We start from the raw sequence: 18,689 nt of genomic DNA, 5'->3' as shown, positions 1-18,689 counted from the left end.
GTTATATATACCAATTGCGATGCATTGATAGTATATGTTGTAATAGCTCGTAATAGTTCTCATCGCATGTTGGTAGATAATGACAGTTCAATTAATATTCGTTTTGGACGTGCTTTTGACCAAATACATGTTAATCATCCTTGGATACCTATGACTGAACCCATATATGATTTAGTTGGGGACAGTTTGATCCCAATGGATCAAGTTATGTTGTTAGTTGAGCTTGGTGAAGAACTATTGCCTTTTAAGGACGCGTGGATTTCCTAGTCATAGATAGCAAATCTGCTTACAACGGGATCTTAGAAATACTTGCTTTAAAGCAACTAAACGCAATAACATCTATCTACCACTTCTGCCTAAAATTCGAAACTCCCCAGGAGATAACCTGTATCAAGAGAAACCAAGCATATGGACGGTAAAAAAATTAATCAAACCCAATACCCGCAGGACCCAGCCTCCAAACGAGGCAGGGATTATCCGCTTAATTGGGCATTCGAGTTAGGCTCGAGTCAAGAAATTTCATCCCGAAGCAAGTACGAGTAACATGCTAAAAGAAAAGGATACGTGAACGGGGTAAGGCCCCACTCTATTGACATCCCTAACCAAGCTATCATGAGAGAATGTTATTTCAGTGCTCTACAAAAAGCAGGCCCAAAACCCATAAAGGGTAATACCAGATTTATGATTTAAAAGGATGAAAACATGCTAAAAATCCTATTTTAGGAAAGCAAGTATCTAATGATACAAAGAATATATTGAAAGACCTGCTCACCAGTAAAGATAACTCCACAAGTACTAAAGGAAACACGGGCCTTGGAACATAGACCAGTACTGAACCTGATGTAAAGTTCACATAAATAAGAGAGTTAAGGTCAAGTCTTAGTTTGTCAAAAAAAAATTCAATCAAAGGTGAAGTCTATCCCACTAAAGAAATTTCAACTGATGGCGAGGTATATCTAGTCAAAAAAATACGGGGACTAATTTCTACCCTAAATTAAATTGTTGTCAAAGGATGTGGTCATGTCAAGACAAAAGTAAATGACATGACATATTATCGTAACACACAAAGTACTTATGACAAGGAAGATGATAGCAATCCATATACCCTTATATTGTATCAAAATAGAATCTTATTTGGAAAGTTGAGTTGTCGAAATGAAGAATCAAGACAAAAATGATGGATTCTGTAGTTGGTACAAATTCATTATAAGTGCATTTATACGAAGCATAAGTTAATTATAAAGAAGAATACAACGTGAGCCCAAAAAGATGGCCCAATAAATCAGGTTGTACAACATAAATAATGATATGTTAGTAATGAATTGTCGAAATGGAATTTTCATATAAATAGAAATCAAATGTCATAAATAAAACAAATAATGAGAAAATGAGACAAGCAAGCTATCTTGTCTAAATTGAGAAAAGGATAAAGATTCTCAAAAGAGGGATCATCTTGGCCATGCTAGGTGTTACCTCCAAGGGCACACTCTTCTCGATGGGAGGAAGAGCCTTAATAGATGCATTGACTATCTTATCTTTAGTAGTGGCTTCACAGAGAGGAATGTCTATAGAATCTACAAGCTAGGTAGGTTTGATAGGAGTCGATGAAGCATGGTAGCTAATGAAGTGCCTTTGTCGAAAGAGGTGTCCTCGACATCCTTTCCAAGAGCCTCAAGAAAACTCGAATCCCGCTCAATATGAAAGTTCCCAATAATGTCAAGAACCTTATTTCCCTCCCCATTTTGCATGGCCTCTTCCAGAGGATTTTACTCTTCACTTTGAAAAGCCCAAAATTTGCAAGAACAAATTTTGACTCAATATTCTCTAGTTGAGTGAGAATGATGGATTTTTCACTCGTTGCCTAGTCCAGGTCTTTAGAGATGGCAAAACGTTCAACCTTAACTGACTAAAGATCATCTTAGAGGCATAAAAGCTCAACATTAGTTTTGGCGATATAAGCAGCATGGTTTTCACTAGCCTGCACTAAGTCACTCTAGTAACATCGGTCATTAAAGAAGTCTCGTTCACAACTAAAGCCTCAAGGCTTTTGCTCATCTCTTTGTATTTTCTCTTCTCTTTCTCATCTTTTCCCATTTTTTTTAATTATTATTATTATTTTTTTGGAGAGTTTCACATTTCTTCTCCAAAGATTCTGTGCTTTTCTCCAATTTATCAACCTACAAAATGTAGACCTCATATTCAGCCGACTAATAATGATGGACTTGTTCACGACAAGTGAGCATCAATTAGATATTTCCTTTCTGCTTGAGAGTCATACCCTCTACAAACTTTTCCCAAGCAAAGTTAAAACATAGAAAAATAGACCTAGCTATCCTAGAAACAAAGGTTGGAATCATTGATAGGGCATTGGGATCTAGTTCTTCATTGAGGCTGGTAGAGAATAAAGCTTGGGTGTCTATAAGATGTTCAGATCCCTCAGGAATCTTTCTTTCCCCTTCGCTGGGTCTTTTAACAATTTTGACGTAGATTGAGACCCAGGTTCTGTGGGCAAGGACCTAGATACTGATGATCCTCTAGGTACTTGAGGTAGCAGAAGATGCTTAATCATACATCTGTTTTCGTTAAAGCCTTATCTTTGTCTCCTTTAGATCCTGTAAGAACACATTCTTAGAAGGAGAAGAGAGAGCCAATTTATAACATTTGAGAAAAATAGCAAAGTTAATCTTCATGGTAGAGAGAACAATGATACTATCTCCAAAAGCAGAAAGAATTATGTAAATTAACATATAAAAAGAAAAGTATTCCAATAAAAATGGAATTAACGCTTTTCATGGGCATCGTAGCATCAAGATTAATAGGCATTATCAAGGGTAGAACCTCCAATTTCCGTAAAGAAAGAAAATACTCTTTTCTATCTGTGGTACTAGAAAATAAGAGATAGATTAAAAGGGGACTAGAGATCCCATATTCGATAATAGTTCACCGAAGGCCATAAGAGGAAGGGTATAAGACTATTTGGGATACAATCTCATCCCTTCCAACAAAACTAATGAGGCCTCAAAATTACTCATTAATTAAAAATTATGATCTATTTAATATGCTTACGAGATTAGCTTTCCAATCTACATGCTTTGATACGTACTTTAACCCTAGGTTGGGAATTAACACAAATAATATTATCTTGATGTAACTCTAAAGTTCCAAGGGATACATATCTAAGAGTAAGGATGTGTTTGAGCCCATTTAATTTTGAAAAATGTATTATGGAATAGTAGATTGATGAAGAATATGGGGTTAAAAAGGAAGGAAAAGTTTTGATTTGCGTGTAATAATTATTTTAACGAAGAATGTGTGGTAGAAAATGAGTACTGTAGAAAAAATAATGTGATAGAATGTAAAATAATAGGTGGCAAATAGGGGCTAAATACAATGGCTTTGAACTTCTTCAAAAGAAATAACATCATCAATTAGTTCAATCTCAAGCTAAAAAAATTCAATATCCGGAGCCATGAAAATATTTTGAAAAAATAAATCTACAAACCAAGGGAAAGGTACGAGACAAAGGCACATACCTAAATAGAAAAAGTGAGAGATAGAGGAAGAGGAGGAAAATCACTAATAATAAGAGATGTCATCGTAAACAAAAAAATAAAAGCAAAAGGTGCTGAAGAGGGTGGTAAGGAGAAAGGTATCTTTATAGGTTCACATAAAATGTTTTAACCGTCGATTTAATCAAACAATAAATCTAAACCATTTAAAACATTTCCACAATTGTGGATGTTAAATGCTAACAGGTGCTCGACCAAGATTCAAAAAATGTATGGATAAAATTGAATGTAGGTAACATGCGCTTTAAATGCTTACAGGGCATTACCCTTAGCCATGTAGCATACACAAAAAATTGTAGCAATCATAGAAAGAAAAATGTGCAAACAACCAGAGTTTCGAATATTAAAACCTATCTTAAGAGACTATTTGTTAGCCTTCAAAATAAAATGTGTGAACCAAGCTTGCCACCGGCGAAGTATAAGCAATACGGAAAAAGAGCAAAGTAGATTCAGAATTGTCTTTCACTCCAAGGCATAACTTGTATCCATGCGCTTCATATTTGCTCGGAGTTCGAAGACACAAGAGGCTAGCTTAAAGATTATGAATAATTTTCTGTATCCAAATTGACTATAATCTAATGCATAAAGTGTGATTCCTAACCAAATCAGTTACAAGAGAGCCAATAAGGAGCCGTCATCTAATATTCCCTAAAATGGACAAAACTACCCAAACAATTGGAGGAAAATCTATAAATACTCCTTCATTTGAAAAAGAACGCATGCAATTCAAATATATTCTTCTCAAATAGCTATTTCTCTTCTTGCTCCTATTTGAGCATCAAAACAAGTGAGCTTAGGAAGTGAAAGTTATAGCGAGGTGAGTAGGATTTATTATATGATTTCTATTATCAACAATGTGCAATGAGAGAATTAAATAGTAATATTTTATAATTCTAGAAAATAGAATTATTTTTATCATTTAAATCTAACTTTGTTCTAATCTCATTCGCTTATAATTTCTTATTCTTTGGATACATTGTTAGTTACATTAATAAAAATGTAAAGTGTAATCAATTAATTTTCCAAAGATAAAGGCAGAAACTTTGATCATTAGTAGTACTCTTCTTTGAGCTCGCATGTACGAAAATATGCCTTGTCGGTGAGCATTTCTAACTCAAAATCATAAGCTTGATCTTGATTATGTACGACGACCACACAAGGGGTGCAGACAAAAGATTTTTGTAAGGTGCAAAAATACTCCTATCTATTGCACGAGATATTCCACATCAGCAAAATCATTACTAAAACACACGTGATTAAGATAGTCAAAACTGTTAAACATTACTTCACAACCAGTGAGCGAAGAACACATGGCACACTAAGTAAAATGTGAGACGGTAACATATTAAGTTTGAAGTCACCAATTAATGATTGTCATGTGTCACTAAAGGAAAAGACTAAATAACCTCCCTTGGCCTCATCAAATATATATAAATAGTCATGGGTCAGAGAATGAGGAAAGAGAAATCTAATGCACACTCCTTGCAAATGGTCAATTCTCTCCTAGCTCTTAGTTTCAACAAATCTCACCAAGTTTAAGGAGCGAAAATCTTCATTAGGTAAAGGTAATTTCCTAATTTCGATTTTGAGTTAACAAATTGGCACCATATATCAGAATCTAGAACAGAGATAACCATAATCTCAAACATTTTATTTATTTTTTTTTTTTGAAAAAAAAAAGGCTACCAGAAAACTCATTGAAGAAGGGTCAAGCAAAGATAAATCCTATTAAGGTAGAAGCATTAAAGGTTGGACTGAAAATTCCTAGCGAGAACAATGAAGGCAGCAATATTAATCCAAAGAGGCAATGGAAGGAATCCCTAGAAAGTTGCTAGTAAGTGGTTCTTTAACTAGAAAATATCCATTGCTAGTACCATACTCTTTAGCAACAAGCTTAATGGCGTAAACAGCTAAAAATGCATCCCTACGAGCAATGGCGACTTTCAAATCCCAAGTTGGATTTTAATTTAGAGTCTAAAGAATATGGTCTTGAACCAACAAGGAGTTTCTACCACCTAATGAGCAGCAACTGCAACACTTAAATCTCCAACCCATGAAACAACCTATCCTACAAGCATGTGTAGAGCATCAGACCATGAGGTCTTCGAGCATCTTTGACAAGTTGAGAAGAAAAGTGAACTCCCACAGGAGAAAAGATCATCGTGATCATTCACTTGATGAAACGAAGCAGAATGTTTGCCTAAGGCTTTCTATTTTGCCCTTCATCAAGAGAAATAGAAAGATAGGCTAGCAAGGTTTTATGAGCTGGACAATGAATATAAGAACTTAATATTTTGATGAGAGATCAAGGAGATCTTCTATTCATGATAATTTTATTCAATAAAAAATAGAGAAGTATAATGGGCAAAGTGACCATATGTACCACTTGAATAGATATATAACCCAGACTAAGTTGAAAAAGGCAAGTCCAGTTTTGAATTTCCAAGCATTTCAAAGGAATGACCAATCACCTAGTTGAATAAACAAATTTTATAAGGAATGACATCAGCACTACCCAATTCCACCAATCGACTACCATGGTTCCTTCATCCATGGTAGGTCATCATTACTTGAAGGAACATTGAAAAGATGGCTGCCGACTTCATCATCCAATCAAAGGGAAGATCGATGGTGCACTACCCGAGCTTATCACCGCAGCTACTTTGGTTGAAATGACACTATTCCAACTAGAAACTTCCTACAAATAGTAAGAAGCCCTCCCCACGAGAGGGAGGCCTTCCAAAAGAAAGAAAGAAAAATAAAACATATCTTCAACGATAGAACTAGGAAGAGAATCAACACTAGGGGGGCTTCCCAAAAAAATGGAAAGTTGGCTTGCAATAGTCTTTACGATTGTAGACGTCAACAGTTTGGAACTAGAAGGAGGGCCGATCTTGTGAAAAGTAGCCTCATCGTCCCATAAAAACACGAATAAAAATAAAAGTCATGAGCCGCAGTTCCACATCAGGAAATCAATCTTACACTTGCCCAAATGAAATTGATACCCCACGAAGTTTCCCAGGAAATAAAGATCGAAATGGGATGGGCAACCTACAAGTTACCGCAATGAGGGAGGCCATTGAAAGGCTAACAAAGGTAGTCAGTCGATTAGAACGAGACTAGGCCCACACATCCCGAATAGAAATCGAAGTGGAATCCCCGATTGGGACAAGGGCCAGACGACTTCCCACCAAAAGAACAATCGGTGGGCATCAAGCAAGGGAAAAGTGAATCGCTCGAAAGCTACCTGAGCAGATTTAACAAGCAATCTATGCAGGTTGAAAAAATGTCCGATGATGCCGAATTCATGGCCGTTCTCTCTGTATTACGCCCCAGGACTCAATTTTGGTGGTCAGTAAATGAGGATGATCCCCGAATGTACCACAAATTTCTGAACCGGGCTAAGAAACATATAAGTGCTGAGAAAGCCATGTCGGACCAAGATGACGCTTGGAACGATCCCAAATCCAGGAGCTCAGCTAAGGAAAAAAGTCCTGACAGAAACCCCTACCTAATAGAAGGAATGATACTAGGGAAAAAGATCATTTTAAACCCCATCCATACAAGTTCCACAAATATCATCCACTAAAAACAACTCTAGAAGAAGACTTCCTGCAGATAAAGGATAAGAAGGTGTTCAGGAGGCAAGCCACTCCCACAAAAGGGGCCTACTGGGTATTGATACAAACAAGCCAGCAGGTCATGATACAAACAATTGTCAGGACATAAGAGAGGAGGTCGAATCCCTGATTCTTCGAGGTTGACTACAAAAATTCGTTGCTAAACCAGGAGAATCAGGCAACCCTGTCCACATCAGCCTCTACAGCTAGGGCATAGCCAGAGAGTCCTACAGCCCATCCCGGATTGAAACCGCCTCCCAAAGCAAAGATTAGGATAATGATCGATGAAAATCAATATATTAAAGGGTCCAGGAGGGCGAGGCACAGACAAGCATGGGATGTTCACATTTGGCAAAATTTTGAGGCAGGAGCCCTAAAGTTCGGCCCTGAGAATGTGGCAGATCCTGAAAGGTTCTAGTTCTCAGAAGAGAATTCTCAGGAGATCCTGCAAGACCAGAGTGATGCCTTGGTGATAACTCTGCCCGTCGCATGAATAAAAATGCATAGGAACCTTGTGGACAACGAGAGGTCGATCAACATACTGTATTCTCGAACTCTAAGGTAGCTAGAGATATCAAAACGATACCTTTAGCCATACTTTTGAAAATTGCAAAGGTTCTTCGAAGACCCCATTGAAGCTCGGGGCCAAATCGTCCTTATCGTAGAGCTGGGAGAGGTCTCTCACCAAAAGAGATTTTTAGTCGACCTCGTAATAGTTGATCTATCGTCCAACTATAATGCCATCTTGAGAAGGCTTATACTACACGAGCTCAAAGCGGCCACGTCAATCTACCATTATTGCTTGAAATTCCCTACCTCCTATGGGGTCGGGATCATATGCAAAGACCAGACCGAGGCCAGGGTGTATAGTGTCTACTTACCCAAGCCTCACATCCGTATGTTGAGAGATCCACAAATGCGAGCGTAAAAACCTATTGTTGTCAATCTCTCCAAGATCGGTATAACGGAGGAACATCATAGGACTACGGTCGATGATCACCTATCTTTCGAGGAAACGAAGCTGACCCATACCCCTACCTCGAAGTTCTGATAGTCTCAGTACTAGTGAATGGGGTCATCATCCCTAAAGTCCTGGTCGACACAGGTAACGCACTCAACATACTGTTCACTAATACGCTCAAATGGATGGGCGTACCCGTCCACTTCTTGCAACCATATCCAAACATGGTTCTTGGCTTAAATGGAGCCCTAACTATGGCAAGAGGATCGATCAGGCTCGTAGTTGAAGGGAGAACACTCCCTCGACAGGTTTGACTAAACACAAAATTCATGATGTTCGACTTCGTGTCACCCACCATTAGGGACAGCCCTTGATATTTAGCCACAGGGCCATTATCTCCCTATATCACTATTCACTCAAGTTTCCTACGCCTTATGGTATAGGAGAAATCAAGGAGAATAGAGAACTTGCCGAAAGATGAAAAATAAAAGTCCATCCTAATAGCCAGAATGGACCAACCCTCCCCGGCAGTGTATGTAGTGTACTCGTCGGGGTCCGACACTAGTTCGCTCGACCCTCATACGAAAATTGAAGGATGAGAACCCATGGAAGAACTAGATAAGATACCTATTTGTAAAATAGACCCGTCAAAAGAACTCCAAATAGGGCATGAGCGGCAACAACCCATACGAGGCAAAGTATTAGAATTCCTCCAGCAGAATCTCGATGTTTTCGCCTGGAATCATGAAGACATAAAATGTATTGATCACAAAATGACCTGCCACATGTTACACATGGACCCCTTGGCTTGACCGAAACAGCAGAAGTGGGGTCCTCTGAACTTCGAAAGGTACGAAACACTAAGCCAAGAGGTGCATAAGTTACTGCATAATGGGTTCATATACGAGGCCAAATATCTCCATTGGGTTGCGAACCCAGTCCTCGTAAAGAAAAACAACGGGGATTGGAGGGTATGCATAGATTTCATAGACCTCAATAAGGTCTGCTCGAAGGATAGCTTTCCCGTTCCCAGGATAGACCAAATGGTCGATGCCACCACTGGACACGAGTTGCTCAGCTTCCTGGACGCGTACTCCGAGTACAACTAGATCCCCATGTATGGACCAGATCAGGAAGATACCTCGTTTGTCACTGATCGAGGTCTTTATTGTTTCCAGGTAATGGCATTTAGGCTCAAGAATGCTGGAGCTACCTATCACGCCTCGCTAATTCCATGTTTTTCTATCAGATTGGGAAAATGATGGAGGTTTACGTCGACGATATGTTAGTCAAGATTACGCACGCCCAAGACCACTGCCAGCATCTCGTAGAAATGTTTGATATCCTAAGAAAGCACGAAATGAAGCTGAATCCCAAAAAATACGCCTTTGGCATGAGCTCGAGAAAATTCCTAGGATACATGGTAAATAATAGGGGGATCGAAACAAAACTAAAAAATATATGAGCTATTATCGAAATGAAGGCTAACTGGGAGAATTGCTGCCCTCAATTGATTCGTGTCAAAATCCACCTATTAGAGTAAAACCTTCTTCGATACATTATGAGGGGGAAGAAGTTTGAATGGACCCTAAAGTGCCTTCCACCAACTAAAGAAACAGGTAGCCCAGCCGCCTGTACTATCAAAGCCCAAAGTTGGAGACATCTTAAAGCTATACCTAGCTGCATCCGATCACGCCATCAGCACCATCTTAACTCGAGAAGAGGACGGGATACAACACCCTACCTATTATGCCAGCAAAGCACTCCATAATGCCGAGACCCGTTATTCACAGATGAAAATTTGGCTTATACCTTGGTTATAGCTTTATGAAAACTGAGGCTGTATTTCTTGGAGTACCCTGTCAAGGTTCTTACAAGCTGAGATAGATCTTGTAAAAACTTAACACTTCCGGACGAATGGTCAAGTGAGCAGTAGAGTTGGGATAATTCGACATAAGATACTAACCCAACACTACAATTAAAGGCCAAGCTCTCATAGACTTTGCGGCGAAATTCAGCAGTGAACCACAGGAGAAGCCACCACAAAAAGTCCCTTAGGAGCTCTTTGTAGATGTCTCATCAACCGAAGGCCAATTTGGGGTAGGTGTCGCCCTAATCAGCTTAGATCGATGCCAATTCTTCGAAGCCCTACGCTTTGAATTCAAAACTTCTAACAACGAAGCCTTGTACGAGGCCCTGATTGTCGGGGTAAAGATGGGCAAGAAATTGGAATTTCCTCGCTTGATTGGGCACAGTGACTCCCAACTGTTAGTCAACTAAATCAACGGTATGTATCGAACGAAGAAGGAAATGATGGACGGCTACCTCCAAGTTGTTAGAAGGGACCTAAAGGATTTAAAATCTATTCAAGTCAAGCAGATCCCATGGTCTCAGAACAGTAATGCTGATGCATTGACCAGTTTGGCCACCAACGAAGGAATAGAGGAGTTCGACAGCATCCCTGTGGAAAGAATCTCACAACCTGCCAACGATTTAATCAAGGCTACTCTTATGGTGATCGATCCCGAACCAACCTGGATAGATAAAATCATCCCACACCTAAAAATGAGAGCATGCCTTGACAATGTCGTTGAGGCAAGAAAGCTCCGAATCAGGGCGGCAAAGTATACTCTAATTGACAACATCCTCTACAAGTTAGGGTATTCCATTTCTTTGCTGAGATGTTTAAATGAAAAATAAGCACAGTATACTCTGCAGGAGGTGCATGAAGGAATGCGTAGCAACCACTCCGGAGGACAATCTTTCGCCCACAAAATCCTACGTCAAGGATACTTTTGGCCCACGATAAGATGGGACGTCCTTAAGTTTACAAGAAGATGTGATAAGTGTCAACACCTCGCTCCCTTCATCAAGAAACCGTCGCATGAGCTTAACTTTGTGTTTTCCCATGGCCCTTTCCAAAATGGAGGTTGATCTTATTGGACCTATGCCCACCGAAAAGGAAGGGATAAAATTTGCCATCGTAGCAGTAGATTATTTCAACAAGTGGATTGAGGTTGAACCACTCACCAAAATCTCTGAACAAAAGATAACTGATCTCATCTGGAAGTCCATCGTATGCCAATTTGGAATACCTCACTCCATCGTCACCGACAATGGGAAATAGTTCGACAACACTTGATTTGCAAATTTTTGTAGAGATCTCGGCATTAGGAAGCACTTCTCCACACCGAATCATTCACAAGCTAATAGACAAGTCGAAGCCATCAACAAAATCATCAAGCACACGTTGAAGGTGAAACTCGATGCACTGAATGGGAGATGGACTGAAGAACTCCCCAGCATGTTGTGGTCTTATCGTACCACCACGAGAACCAGCAAAGGTGAAACACCGTTTTTCCTAGCCTTTGACATAAAAGCTGTAATTTCACTGGAAATCAAAATTCCATCATTTCATATGGCTGTTTACGATGACGAAGAAAATCAAATGACCTTCGTGAGGAACTAGACCTAGTGGAGGAGAGGAAAAATGAGGCCGAGCTCAGAAACACTGTCTACAAACAGCAACTTAGTACTATAACCAAAATGTGCGAAAATGGGAGTTTGAGGCGAGGTCCCTAATCTTACGAAGAATCTTCATCGCCATGAGGAACGTTGATCAGGATCCTTAGGCCCCAACTGGGGGGACCTTATAAGGTCACCAAAATACTGCCTAAGGGAGCCTACGAATTAGAAGGTAAGACCACTGTCTCATCCCTGGAATGCTAAGCATCTAAGATAGTATTATCAGTGAAAAAATGCCTACCATGTAAGCCCTTAGTCATGGTATCAATGATAAAGGGTCTCTTATTAATGAGCGTGCTTCATGAATCAAGCTAAGGTTGCAAGTGCTGCAACACTTAATAAAATTCCTCACCGAAGAAGCTCGACTACCTTACTATTTGCAAGAAGAGCTAATGTTGCATGTGCTGCATCACTTAGACAAATTCTTTCTCATAGACACCCGCAATAGGTTGCATGCACAGCCACATACAGAACGAGCTAAGCCTGCATATGCAACGAGGCTTAGACATGTTCCCCACTACCATGCTCTAACAATATAATAAAAATACACACACACAGACACACACACATATATATATATATGTGTGTGTGTGTGTGTGTGTGTAATATAGACATATGTGTAAGAACAATTGCAATAATGGGGAAAGAAAGTCCAATTGATCAGCACATTCAAAATTTACAGTTCGAGAGTATACTGAAATACATCAAGCTTATCAAACAACCAACAAACAAATGTACACTGTTCGAAAGGGTACTGGGGGGCTTAAGGAGTAGGAAGGTCTCGAGGATCAAGGGCATTTCCCTCGACATCCTTCTCAGTAAGGGAGATACGAACTCCCATCACTTCCAACAGCTTCTGCAACTCTTCCTTCTTCTCCTCCAAGGCATCCACTAAGAAAGCTTCATCGAAGTCCAGCCTCTCCTTGCCAATATGCTTGATCAATTCTTCCAAGGCAGCCACATAGGCATCTTGGACGAGAGCATCAAACTCAGAAGAGGCCCTCCAAGCCTCCACAGCTTCAAAAACACTAGCCTCAGCATGTTCTGCTCATATTGTTGCAATTTCAGCCCTCTTCTCAAATTCATTAGCTCGGGCGCATTCTTCCTCAGCTTTCTTCTTATCAGCAGTCACCCTCTCAGTAGCCCCCTCCCCCCTCACCTTAAGGGCTTCGTTGTCATCAAGAAGCCTGAGCTCGAAAGCGGACTTGGCCTCCAACTTCACCCCCATCTTATTCAGCCGATCTATGTACTCATTCTCTTTCTCAGCTAACTTCACCATCTCCAAGTCAAGGCTTTCATAGAGATTTATGGCTTGATCCCTAGCCTCGTGCATTTTGTCAAGTTCAGCCTTCACCTGAACAGTGAAAGTAGAACTAGAATTAAAATCGATAACATAAGTCCAAACTCTCTATTGGATTCCAAGAAAGCATACCTTATAAGCAACTGACATCATATACAGTATCGATCTATGACTGTGGAGTTAAGCAAAAATAATCACCTCTCCAACCGGCATCTTAGCCAGATAGCTCTGCTCTCTCTCATTCCAACTCCTAATGAGAAGGTTTACTGACTCGCGAAAAGGAGGGAGAAGAATTACAGTGGCCTCCCAAGCTGGAGAAAAGGCGCAAGAAGAAAATGAAGGAAGATCTTAGGACAACGCCTTAAAAGACCTTCCATACTAGATCTTTGAAGGTCGGGGCACCTTTCTTGCAACCTCGATTAACTCGCAGCAATGTTATAGAGGGAAGACGAGGGATGTGTAGCTCCAACAGGAGGGGCATTAAGGGGGATAGAGCCACAGGTGTAAATGATTATGATTCTACGCGAGTTCGTTTTACAGGCTGGATCTTCTCAACTTCGGCCTCCTCAGACTAGGCAACCTCAACCTGAGCCTCCACCTATTTCCCTTTCTTCACGATTGTCACTTTTGCTGTCTTATAGCTCGACATATTCGCGTCACGACTTGAGAAAATGTAAAGAAATATATTCAAAAAGTGAGATAACATGTGTTATAGAATAGTGAAAATTCAAATACTTAAGAATGAGAGAGATGAAGCATTTGTGGGACATTACGTATTGGAAGAAGCTAAGAGGGAGGAATGGTCGCTGAAGTCAAAACTAGCAGATGGGACGCCCTATTTGGAACAAATTGTGTCGAAAATCAAAAACTTACAAGACCTCTGCCTCTTAGGTAAAGCTCTGATTGCCCCCACTCTCCGCATAGTAGCCGAGGTAAGTGGTGCCTTCTTATAAACTACGAAAGGCCAAAACAAAGGGGTCAGAAACATATAACTGAGCAATTCGGTTAAAAGATGATAGGACTTTCACTTACACAATGTGTGATAGAGAGTTGGGACCACGTCCTCTCTATCCACCTTGACAGGGTGAAACTGCCAATCTCCCAACTCATAAAAGAATTCTTCCTTCCACTGCTTGATCGAGGAAGGAGTATCAACACCAAAGAGCCCTCAGTCCTAGGCCTCGCTGGTATACCACCAGCCCGAGTGCTTCCCGTCCTCTTTAAAAGTGAAAAGAAAATTGAATTGTTCTACGATAAGTTCAGGTTTCTTTGATTGATGCCAGGAGATCAAGGTGGCTATCAATGTCCCCCACCCATTAGGACACAAATGGGTAGGGGCTATTCCCCAAGAAGAAATGAATTTACGGATAACCCTAGGAAAGGGTAGTCTAAGGCCGACATTCAAAATGGTCGAGTTTAAAGCCATGCAACCCATGGGAGGAGCATCAGCTCAGTCCGATGGCTCTAGGATTATCATCTCTACTATACTAGGGATGCTATATTTTACTCGCCAATTGGATAGCATATCCCCAGTAACTACTAACTAGTATGAGCTCGTCCCCTATTCAAATCCATCTCTCTCGCTACCCCCTACGTGACCCAATCTCCTCACCCATAGAACCTTCAAGGTCGGGCTCCAAATCTACAGGACAAGCTAAGTCTACGAGGTTCACCATAGAAATGGGGACAGGAGTGAAAATTTCTCAACAATTTGAAGAAGAACTGGAGGTAGAGGGGACCGATACTTCCTGCTGATTACCCCAAGATCGAATCCTAGACTCGTCCGAGCTCATGTACTAACCCAAAGAAAATGAGTGAGCAAAGTAATAATAGGTATTTTTTGGGAAGATGAATACCTATAGATCTGAAGGGGAAGATCTCACTCTAAAGGAAAAGACGCTTAAGGACGTTTTCTTGCTCCCGTGAGAAAGGATATAATACGAAGGCAAAGTGAAGGTGAAAAGGAAAAAAAAGGACGTTTAAAGGGTCCAAAGGCAAAAAGATGCCATCTGAGTCATTGATTGAAAAAGATATGGAAAATGAAGGGCCCTAATTGTCTACATCAAAACTATGTAGTTTTGCCAAGCTTCTAAAAGAAGGAAATAAAGAGTGCATGATAGCTCACCCCCAACAGGATCATGACACCTGGCATTCAAAGTAAAGGAGGACCAAAAGTCAGTTTGTCCCATAAGGACACCCTCACTTGGGGGTAATTGTTTGTTTTGATCTTTGAACGCATTTAAGCTGCACCTAATCCCCTCTACCCTAACTTCCTAGATCGAAAATTCAGGTCAGCTTGAGAAGACCACCACCGTAATCTCAACAGACATCATGATTACAGGTTCCTGCGACTTGTCAAATCACCCAGTTGAATAGGCAAATTTTGGAAGGAATGACATCAGCACTGCCCAATTCCACAAATCGACTACCATAGTTCCTTCATCCATGGCAGGTCGTCATTACTTGAGGGAACATTCAAAAGATGGCTACCGACTTCGTCATCCAACCAAAGGGAAGATCAGTGGTGCACTACCCAAGCTTATCACAGCAGCTGATTTGATTGACATGACACTATTCTAGTTAGAAGCTTCCTATAAATAGTAAGAAGCCCTCCCCACGAGAGGGAGGCCTTGCAAAAGAAGGACAAGCAAAACATATCTTCAATGATAGAACTAGGAAGAGAATCAACACTAAGGAGATTCCCCAACAAAATGAAAAGTTGGCTTGCAATAGTCTTTACGATTGTAGACGTCAACATTTTTCATTAAAATTTAATATAAAAATGAATAATAAATTAAGTTTGAAATATAGGAAATAAAAATATTTAATGACGTGAACTAAGAATATTTTTATTTATATTTACTTAAATACTTATATTAGAATTTTTATATAAATAATCCTTAAGTGCTTAAGCTAATTTTATTTTTATGATTTTTATTTATATAGAAAATTTTAAAACTTTATATTTGTCATTTAACATCTTTTAATTGAGAAAATTAATGAAAATAATGATTTTTGCATTGAAATGAGAAAATAAGAGTGTAAATGTCAAAAACTGAAACGTATGGATGTTTTGCACAATAATGTTGAAAAGTGGGGATGTTTTGGGCTAATTACCCTTTTAATAATTTATTTGGACTCAATTACACTTTTTTAAAAAGTTCGGGTGTGTGATTGCAATTAATCTTTAACTTTTCTTCCTTTTTTTAAAATTTAAATAGGAGGGTATATTTGTCATTTTACATTTTTTTTATATTAAGAAATAGGATGAAAATCATGTTTTCCCAAATGAAAGGTGAAAATAAGGGGAAAATACCACAAAATGAAAGATATGGATGTTTTACACTATAACGTTAAAAGTTAAAGACGTTTTGTGCTAATTATCTTTTTATGTTATAAATTTGTCATTGATTTCAAAAATGCATTTTCAAAAAAAAAAAAAAAAAAAAAAAAGATTAAACACATTTTCAGTATTTTGTAAAACTAAAAACAGTGTGAAAACAAAAAATTAAATGCACTCTTAATCTTTACGAATAATTTAAAGTGTGGCACCAACTTTATAGTCCCACCTCATAAATTTGAAGTAGGCCAATAGAACGTCATTAGTCATTTTACTAGATCACCTGTGTGGGGATACTGACGCCACAACACAACCCCATCTGAACTGCAAAAGAACTCATTAAATATGATTCAATTTATTGGTCCACCATGCAATAAATTTTCTTTTCAAATTTGGAGACCAATCCCACCCGAAATGGAATATTTCAAAAGGTTAGATCAGTCAAATCTCCAGACAAGTTCATAGCATACGGTGTACCCATGTCTCCCAACAATAACAAATGAGAAACGCTACGTGCTCATGGAAATTTGACAAGATTGATAATTTTTTATTGGCTGTTGGCAAAATAATAAAAATCCACAAATGCTTCCAGCGTAGCACTCGTAAATCTGTTTGTATAGGATCCTCGTACAAACGGATTAATCCATAACAAATTTATGGAGAGCCCGGGTGCTATTTGGACGAAAATGGCTTGGGCAGTGTTGTGCACGCAGCACCGTTTACAGCCCTCTCACAGCTCGGGGGGCCTACGCGCAATAAGAAATTTGCGAGCCCCCCCCCCCTTTTGTGAGGGGGCTGTAGCCCGAGTTGTACAGTTCGGGGTGTACAAACAGCATTTCTGAAATGACTTTTACTTGTCAACTTTAATAATGCTAGGGGAAACATACCTGTAAGAACTGTTGAACATGTTGCAATAAGAATTGCTGGTAGCCAGAGACAGTGTACATTTGTCGTCGAAACGGGCTGCCGTAATAAGTGATCACAAAGTCGTTTGTGCCACAGCTTATAACAAACACGGCTTTGTTTATCAGATTGTTTGTTCTTTCCTTCCCAATCGCGAGCTCAAGTCGTGTTTTGTATTCTTTAAAATATTCCAGTTGTTTTTGCATGGAAATTACGCTCTGTCAAAATGACAAATCAACCAAAATCAACACATTTCGAACTATTATTAAGAAAATAAAATGAATTAAAAGAGTAGAAAAGAGAAAAAAGGAAAAACGACGTAAGAAAATGAAACCAAAATAAATAGGAGATGTTTTATTTATGTTTTTTTTTTTTTTTTTTATATTCTGGTACATGCAAACATAAAGCAGACAAATGCATGTTCTGGCAAGATGTAATTCTCGTCAGAATGTTTTCACTAATAACTAAGAAACAGCAATTTATAAGAATATGTTTAAAAACAAAAATTTAATTAAAGTGTCACTATATCGTCACGTTAACTGGTATTCAAAATTACTAATCTTACATTATATGCCATGAAAATAAGATGGACAATCATTATCTTCAGACTTGAGTAAGAACAATGCCATATGTTGGATTTCATGCAAAGTCATTTTAGTTGGGATATCGACGTGCACCTACTAATTTCCATCTCCAATAATTTCACGAGAAAAAGGAAATATATGAGAGAAAGAGACGCACGTTTAGGGTAGGTGTGAGGGGATCGAATCCGGAGTTGGCGGAGGCAAAAGAAACTCCAGTCATCAACTCCTCCAGGCTTAGTGTTGGGTCCAAATACGGCGGTACACACTCTTTGATCCCCAAGTATGAAACTGTTTACAAAACAAACACATAAAGATACACAATAATACTAGATTAAGCAGAGAAAATAATTAGTTACCCATAAAATCAGTGACAAGGCGGCCATTGGAAAATCTTCCTGTGGGAATGTGGTCGATGAAATCCATTCCATAAGGCGGAAAATTGCTTTTAAAAGGAGTTATCCAATAATTATTGTTGCCAGAATCAACTGTGGAATCTCCAAATACAAAAACTGCTGGGATCGAATTATTGAATGGCCTAGTTTTCTTGCTTAAGCTTCTAGCTTCTGCTTCTGCTTTATTACTGCACATCAAAACTTGAAGAATGGTAAATAGAGTCAAAACTGGCTTGAAAGGAGACGACATAATTTTTGCTGAAAATTTGACTAAAGAATACGTACAGGATGTTGTATTTATATACTTGCTGAAAGTCTGAAACAGTAATAGAAAAGTAGATGTTATTATACCGTTATTTCACTGTTCCAAATAGCATTTTTTACTTCTTGACTCACACGTGAAACTCACTTTTTTCTCTAACCGTCAAAAAATCAATTTTTATAATCACTACCGGATAGGACCCAAATTTTTTGTAATTTTTTTAAAAATTGATG

General features: G+C 39.1%; 1 protein-coding gene across 1 annotated transcript in view; it reads right to left on the bottom strand.

The window, feature by feature from the left end:
- The window catches only part of LOC111379278 (GDSL esterase/lipase At5g45960-like), a 25,408-nt gene extending 6,963 nt beyond the window's left edge, over positions 1–18,445 (bottom strand). Inside the window, exons 1-3 of the mRNA XM_023002635.1 lie at positions 18,159–18,445; positions 17,960–18,090; positions 17,203–17,436 (exon numbers count right to left, since the gene is read on the bottom strand). Of these exons, the coding sequence (XP_022858403.1) occupies positions 17,203–17,436; positions 17,960–18,090; positions 18,159–18,444 (651 nt within the window). The 5' untranslated portion in view covers position 18,445. The remainder of the gene's footprint in view (positions 1–17,202; positions 17,437–17,959; positions 18,091–18,158) is intronic.
- Positions 18,446–18,689: the final 244 nt, after the last annotated feature.

Source organism: Olea europaea, unplaced genomic scaffold, assembly GCF_002742605.1.
Source record: "Olea europaea var. sylvestris unplaced genomic scaffold, O_europaea_v1 scaffold1965, whole genome shotgun sequence".
Lineage (NCBI taxonomy): Eukaryota > Viridiplantae > Streptophyta > Magnoliopsida > Lamiales > Oleaceae > Olea > Olea europaea.
Note: the sequence above shows the minus strand (reverse complement) of the source record. Positions and strands in the feature narration are given on the sequence as shown.